At 38.9% G+C, this 7,843-nt stretch overlaps 1 protein-coding gene across 1 annotated transcript; it reads left to right on the top strand.

The window, feature by feature from the left end:
• The first annotated feature begins 200 nt into the window (after positions 1-200).
• On the top strand, positions 201-5,580 carry LOC101296831. The gene is made up of 5 exons (XM_004309860.1): positions 201-320; positions 702-1,145; positions 1,461-1,892; positions 2,636-3,194; positions 5,052-5,580. The coding sequence occupies exons 2-5, from the start codon at positions 774-776 to the stop codon at positions 5,345-5,347; spliced, it is 1,659 nt and encodes a 552-aa protein (XP_004309908.1). The 5' UTR covers positions 201-320; positions 702-773; the 3' UTR covers positions 5,348-5,580.
• The last annotated feature ends 2,263 nt before the right edge of the window (positions 5,581-7,843 follow it).

Below are 7,843 nucleotides of genomic sequence, written 5' to 3'. Positions count from 1 at the left end.
TAAGAGTACCGGACGTTGTGTAATAAGAAGAAGAGTTACCGGAATCAACTGATCACATGAGCAAGACTCCGATAGACTAGTCTTATTCACCCGTTTTGGTAACTTCTTATAATATTAATTTTTTATTTCTGGCAGTTAGCTCGCTACTCTCATTGGTCTCCCTATAAATAGGAGTAGTTGTAGAACTGCTCTTTTTTTCTCTTCTTCTTCGTTTTTCCTCTCTCCTTTCTCTCCCGGCTTCCAGCTTCCGGCGACCAGTTCCCGGCCAAGTTGCAGGCCCGATCACACTGCCGGAGATTCTCGCCCTCCTCCTCTCTCAGGTTCGCGCTCTCCAACTCTTTCGCTTCTCTCTCAATTCTGTCATGTCTTTTCCGGTGAGGAGGTTCAGATCTGGACCTTCCGTTACGGATTCGTCGATTTTCTGATCCATCGGTACCTCCATTAATGCCGTTTGTAGCTTCCGATTGAATGCGTTGGCCTCCATTCTTGTCGATCTTGATCTACGCCTTTTACATTTCTTTAAATCTTTTCTCGGTTTTTGTTTTCTTCTTTTAAAACAAGAATCCAAATCTTTTGGCACTGAAATAGTAACCGCAGTAAAATCTGGATTTTCATCGTTCTTGTCTACTTCTGAATTTACTGGAACTGTAAATCTCTGTAATATTTTTTTTTACCTAATCGTTTGGTACGTTGTCTGGTAGAGTTCAGATCTGTTAAGAAGCCATTAGAGCGTTTCTTGAAGAAGAAGAAGAAGAAGAAGAAGGAGAGGAGAAATGGAGGGACTACGAAATGTGAGCTCGCATTGTTCCATCTCGGACATGGACGACTACGATCTTTCGAGGCTTCTGGACAAGCCGAGGCTCAACATTAAGAGGGAGAGGTCCTTTGACGAGAGGTCACTCAGCGAGCTCTCCATTGGTCTCGCCAGGGCTGGATTGGACAACTTGGATAGCTCATACTCCCCCGGGGGAAGGTCCGGTTTCGACACTCCTGCTTCGTCCACTCGCAACTCCTTTGAGCCGCATCCTATGGTTGCCGAGGCGTGGGATGCTCTCCGTCGCTCTCTGGTGTTCTTCCGAAACCAGCCGGTGGGGACCATTGCTGCTTATGATCACGCCTCTGAGGAAGTCTTGAACTATGATCAGGTATAGCTCGTTTCTTTTCTAATTGTTATGAAGTTCAATACATGCCAATATAATGTATTAAGCTGTTTTGAGCCTTCAGTATCTTGGAGTAATGATATCTTGGATTGAATTGAGATGGATTCTTGGTTTCTTTTTGTGTCTGATGAAGTTGATGAACCTTGGGGCCTTATCAGTCTCGTTTTGTTACAGTTTTGCATAAGCTTTCTTATTTTTGTCTTCTTCTTGTGGAAGTGAAAGAAAGATCGAAAACGTGATTAGTATGAAGATTTGATGTGAATGGGACTAATTCTTGATTTATTCTGTTGTTCTGTTTAGGTTTTTGTGCGTGACTTTGTACCAAGTGCTCTGGCTTTCCTGATGAATGGTGAGCCTGAGATAGTGAAAAACTTTCTCTTGAAGACTCTTCAGCTTCAAGGGTGGGAAAAAAGAATAGACCGGTTCAAGCTTGGAGAAGGTGCAATGCCTGCAAGCTTCAAAGTTCTTCATGACCCTATTCGGAAGACGGATACTATCCATGCAGATTTTGGTGAAAGTGCAATTGGACGAGTTGCTCCTGTTGACTCTGGTTTCTGGTGGATTATACTGCTCCGTGCATATACAAAGTCAACAGGGGATTTATCTCTGGCGGAAACAGAAGATTGTCAAAAGGGCATGAAGCTTATACTGACTCTATGTCTGTCAGAAGGTTTTGACACATTCCCAACTTTGCTTTGTGCTGATGGATGCTCTATGATTGATCGTAGAATGGTAAGTTGCTTTTAAATGCCACAAGTATCTTACAAGGAGTTTGTTTAGTGACATAATGAGTAGCTTGAGTATCCCTCAGTTATTAAAGCTTTAATATGAATATCCTTGTTGTTGTGGAAGTCAGGACGAGCTTAAACTTTAATCTTTCTGGCTATAACCGTTTCAAATTTTTTTTGTAAAATCTGCCTTTTACCTTCCTAATATATTTGCCAGCGGTTTTGCTGCTCGGAGTTTTGGTAAAACACTTGGTCAATTATTATTGTGCATGGAGCAATCTCATCAATAAGCAGATTATAGTAGGACATATTATTGCTTTCTTTATATGAAAATGATATATACATATTCATGTCAACGTAACGTTTCATTTACTTTGCAATGCTCAAGCATACATTTAGAATTAGGATCAAATCATTTAATTTTATATTCTTCAGTTCTTCGGCTATTTAGAGTAATAATCAGTGCTACCACAAATTCTTTAGAAATGGAGGCATTCACTGCAATGATTTTTCGAGAATCACACCCAGAATGATTTTGAACATTGTAGGCCATAGGTCCAGTTGATGAAAGTCCATAAACAACTTGTTGCATTAAGAATATTGTTTTGTTTATTTTTGTCTTTTAGTCTTTGTGTGATATATAGTTTATCTTATTTTCTGTGCTCTGACAATTGACTTTGCTCATTTTATTATATTTCTGATATATTTTCTGATTGAAATGTTCTAATTTATGGATTACTTTTCCAGGGAATATATGGTTATCCTATTGAAATTCAAGCTCTGTTCTTTATGGCGCTCAGATGTGCTTGTGCATTGCTAAAACCTGATACTGAAGGAAAAGAATTTATAGACCGAATTTCAAAGCGCTTGCATGCCTTAAGCTACCACATGCGGGGTTACTTCTGGCTTGATTTCCAACAGTTAAATGACATATACCGTTATAAAACTGAAGAGTACTCACACACTGCAGTCAATAAGTTCAATGTCATTCCTGATTCCATCCCAGACTGGGTATTTGAGTTTATGCCTACACGTGGTGGCTACTTTATTGGCAATGTGAGTCCTGCAAGGATGGATTTTAGATGGTTTGCTCTGGGTAATTGTATCGCAATTCTATCTTCTCTTGCAACCCCAGAGCAATCAATAGCTATAATGGATCTAATTGAAGCTCGCTGGGAAGAGTTGGTCGGAGAAATGCCGCTAAAAATTGCTTATCCAGCAATTGAAAGTCATGAGTGGCGAATAGTTACTGGTTGTGATCCTAAGAATACCAGATGGAGCTACCATAATGGAGGTTCTTGGCCAGGTTTGTTCCTTCCTTCCCTTGGACTTTCTTGGTTATTGCTTCATATGCATTTAAAAGTTTCATACGGATGTTACATAGAAAGACTGACCTTATTGCATTATTGTTAGGATAATAGCTTTTAGTTTGCTTTCCAAGGAGGAAACGATAATTCATATGTGAATTAGCATTGCCAGTAAAAGCTGTATGCCAAAGGCACTGCTTAAAGAAATCCCTATGTGGGCTTTCTGTTTGGTTCTGAATATAGAAGCATTTGGTCTGTATGAAGATTTAGACTCTTAGCAGTTTCCACATAACAACATAACAATATACTTAGACTGAAGGATCAAAGCCTTGATGAGATGAATGAGAGAATAGTCCAAGCTTGCCCACATGCTCAAATTTCCTCCTCCGTTATCACAAATAATAATTATTGTTGTCTACTCTAGATATTTGAATTGTTTAAGACCGCGAATTTATTTATTACTCAGCTTTTTTTTTGCTACTTTTACACGTCTTTCCTTGTCAGAAATCATGGATATGTAGTTTGGTTGCCTAAGATCCTGAAATGAGACAAAATCCAAACTAATACACTTTGTCCCTAAATCTTTTCTGAACATGATTTTCTGCTAATTGGACCCTTCCTCTGCTATTTTATGTTTCTCTCTGGTTTACACTTCTTTTACTCAATGCATTTGAAGTGTTTCTTGTAGCTGACCAAAAGTGTCAATTTTTTTGAAACTTCTGTTATCTTGTTTCATGGGATAAGATCTAGTGTTTATTTTATTCTTTTGCATGAAGGAGTGATATTAAGTGATATTGGGACGCTGCCTTGTGTTTGCAGCTATCTGAAGCACTATAATTATGGGCTTGTTGATAGTTATTGTTGATTTTGATATATGCTTTAAGATGCAATTATCTAGTATGAAACAATAGTGATCATCTTTCCTTATACATTTTTGATTTCTCAACTGTAAACTGGTTCTAACAATTGTTGATAATTTGATATTCATTTGGAAGCTAGTTTTTGATTTCCTTATAGTTTCTAGAGTTGCTGTTATCACATACGTGTTCATGTACGAAAAAAAAGTCGCTGTTGTTTTTTGTGATTTGTCAGATTTAAATAATTTGATAATGCAAAAATATGATTTTGCAAATGAGACAACCAGACTATGATTGACTTGTCATACTATAAGAAACTTGAATTCTTTTCCAAGCAGGGTTGCATTGTGATTGTTTCAATTTAATTTCTATTTGGAGATGAGATGATTTCTGGAAATGTTCATATGAGCTTTCCTTCTCAGATAAGTGCTAAGGATTAGGAACCTGGTTTGATCCTTACTATTTTACTTGTTATATTTGTTTAACAATGAAGTAAAACCAGATATTTTCAAATACCACCGTCTTATCTTTACAAACATACTTATAATATGATTTTCCCCGTTAAGATAGTGTGATAAATGGGTTAGTTTTCTAGTGTCCAGTCACTCCGGTGTTAATCATGTAGATATATTTCTACTAACTGAACAAAAACTGGAAATCCTTCTAGCTGAACCACTTAGTTCTAGTTAAGTCTTACCCTCTTAGTCTCAGCTTGGACTCGGGGAGTTTTGTTCCTACCTCAGGAATTTTCTTTGGAGAAAGAAAAAACTGGGCCAAGATTAGTAATTGTAGACATGTTCTTTGATTCTGTTCTTCCTCCAAAGTGTTTGATCTTTTATCTTTCCATTTATAAGTTATGCAGCATCATGGCATTCCAAATTTATTTCCATGGTTATTTTGATTCTTTTCACTCAACATTGACCAGAAAGATTACATTTGATGTTTCTTGACCCCCGGTTTTCTCTAATTGGAATTTTTTTCCCATCCACATTCGTGCAGTGCTATTATGGATGCTAACGGCTGCCTGCATCAAAACGGGACGACCACAAATTGCAAGAAAGGCAATTGAGCTTGCTGAGAGTCGTCTGCTAAAAGATTCTTGGCCAGAATATTATGATGGGAAACTAGGGAGATATATTGGCAAGCAGGCAAGGAAGTACCAGACATGGTCAATAGCTGGATATCTGGTTGCGAAGATGATGCTAGAAGATCCATCACATTTGGGTATGATCTCACTGGAAGAGGACAAGCAAATGAAGCCTGTAATTAGGAGATCATCATCGTGGACGTGCTGAAAAGTTCATCAAATAAAGCTAGAGAAGAAAATAGCAAAAAGAAGAAAAAAAGAATAGAGGAAAGACAAACCGGTGAGAGATACTTGTTATTTCATTGCAAACGCTACACCATTCTTTGGAGGTTTCGATCCCTGTAGACTTGATTGATGATATGGTTTTGTGTACAATAGCATTTGCTGAGACTAGCTTTACGTTTTCAAATAAAAGATACATTTGGTCTTTTCTATTTCAAATCCTGATTGGGAGGGCCTTCGGCCACTTCTATGTGCGGTTATAAGCTATAGACAGGCTGAAATGAGGCTTGTCTTTGCTTTACATAGGAGCAGTCTGGATTGGTTTTATTCAATATGTTTTTCTTAATATTTTGACTACTTAGCTGGATGTCATGCTATTTGACATTGTCTAGAATCCCTGAACTGGAAAGAACACGACTTTCCTCACAGGGAAGAAATAGATCATTTTAGTAAAACACGACTCATTTTTTGTAGATTCTTGTTATGTTTCAAATGGGAAGCTCTTCCTTCCAGTTAGAGGGTTTTGTTTCTCTTTTCTTGGTTTTTGCCTCCCACATTTGCAGGAAAGTTATTGAAACAAGTTCATTTTCCCTTAACCGATAGACAAAACAAACAATGAGGATAATGAAGGATACTGTTGGAGATGTTCTTAGTTTAGACTTTAGATGTTTGTTGAATTGTGATAAATAGAAGCTACGCTGGAGTTGAAGTATTATTGATGCTCAAATATATTGATCACTATTGATGGCTGCTAGAAGCAGAACTTGTGCTGGTATGAGTCTTGCTGGGTTCTGCTGCCTACTTTGGGAATTGAAGCACGACTACAAAGAGAAGGGTGTACTACGTCTGGCTAAAACTAACAGTATATTCTTTCTAATTCACCGACTCCTTGCAAAGGTTTGTGGATTGTTACTCGAAATTACGACGATGTTCCAAGGTATCTCTTAGTAGAATGACCATACTACAACCATCATCCAACAAAAATACTGAATAGATATAGAAGCCATTGGGGAGAAGGTGAAAAGGCATTGGCTCCAGGCACAAGTACTATACAACATACGTATAACTATGCATAGATCAAGACTCGACAGAGACTAATTAAAAACCAAAGAGCCGCTTACAGGCTTCCAAGATATTGCTGCCTCTTTTCTTGAAAAGCTTTGTTGGTTTCATCTGCAACATTGCAGATTTATCAAGTCGTGCACCGATGAAGTTAACATGCTGCTCATGATCATGATCTGCATTAACATCCCAGCTGCACTGGAACTGGTGGCCAAGTTCAATCCTTTGATACCCTGATCCGCCTCCTGAAGTTGATGATGCCCTCATGGAAAAGGCTCTCCTGCCTGCACCCTCAAGTGCCGAGTTGTGCGTCATCTCCCTCATGGAAAATGTCCTCCTGCTCATCTCTGGATCTTTACTAGTCTCGAGCAACTCTTCATGTTCATCATCTTCATGTCCTCGGTCTGCATTGCAATGATCGTCGCCTGGGTTAATGTTGCTCTTCATGGAAACTAGATAGTTGAGTACACAGCTGCTAATTAGAGTACCTCTATGCAATTTCTCCTCTTCTCTTTATAATCTCTTGTGCATTACATTTGAGGACAAAACTTGATTGTCATTGCTTGGCAGTTGGCACTTGGGCAGTCTATTTTGGATTAATGACAAATCAAATCTGAAAGTGGAATCGATGACTCATTTTTCATTTTTGAGAAGGAGAATTGATGCAGGGTCATTCCCCAGAAGTGTGGAAATGATGGGGGTGCAATGGGTGGGTGATGACCTCCTTTAGAGAAAGCAGAGCTTGGATCTGCTTGGACATCACTCATAGGTCGACACGTCATTTATAAGTAATCGAACGGATGATAATTAAAGAACCCCAAAACACTATTCTTCTCTGCCACACCAAATAATACGCCATTGCAACATAATTTTCTTGGTCTTTTTCTGGCTTCCTCTTCTCTGGTCTGGATGCATGATCTGCATATGTAAGATATGAAAATGATAATCATCATAATCAAAGCATCATCATCATCTGTTGAGCCTCGGGGTTCGATTCGAATGAAGCAACAACCACCCAAATTCAATTAAACCCAAATCAGATCACCCAAATTCAGCATCGATGCAAATATGGAATCGAAACTAATCTGGTATAAATGACCAAGTACCAAAACCGAATCCCCATCTAAATTTTAAGTCTCAAGTACCAAATACTGATTCCGGCTAGAGTGAAAGAGGTCAGAAACGAGGAGCAGAAGAGACAACCATACACCCAAACCCGATCCATTTTTTATCCGCGTTGTCCTTATGTTTCAACTCTTTTCCGGTGACCCCAGACTTCTGCCGGCGTCGTACGAACACCACCGCCATCGGGTGCCATATTCGCGAACGAACTTGACAGGTGCTACAAGAGAGAGAGAGAGAGAGAGAGAGAGAGAGAGAGAGAGAGAGAGAGAGAGAGTAGAGAGTAGAGTAGTAGTAG

Source organism: Fragaria vesca, unplaced genomic scaffold (genome assembly GCF_000184155.1).
Source record: "Fragaria vesca subsp. vesca unplaced genomic scaffold, FraVesHawaii_1.0 scf0513139, whole genome shotgun sequence".
Taxonomy (NCBI): domain Eukaryota; kingdom Viridiplantae; phylum Streptophyta; class Magnoliopsida; order Rosales; family Rosaceae; genus Fragaria; species Fragaria vesca.
The sequence above is the reverse complement of the archived record's forward strand: the minus strand, read 5'-3'. Positions and strand labels throughout refer to the sequence as shown.

Excerpts from the sequence above, each read along its gene's own strand:
- LOC101296831 (XM_004309860.1), top strand. The coding sequence starts at position 774 with ATGGAGGGACTACGAAATGTGAGCTCGCATTGTTCCATCTCGGACATG. Across the intron at positions 1,146-1,460 it reads AAGTCTTGAACTATGATCAG|GTTTTTGTGCGTGACTTTGT; the intron begins GTATAGCTCGTT and ends TGTTCTGTTTAG. Across the intron at positions 1,893-2,635 it reads CTATGATTGATCGTAGAATG|GGAATATATGGTTATCCTAT; the intron begins GTAAGTTGCTTT and ends TTACTTTTCCAG.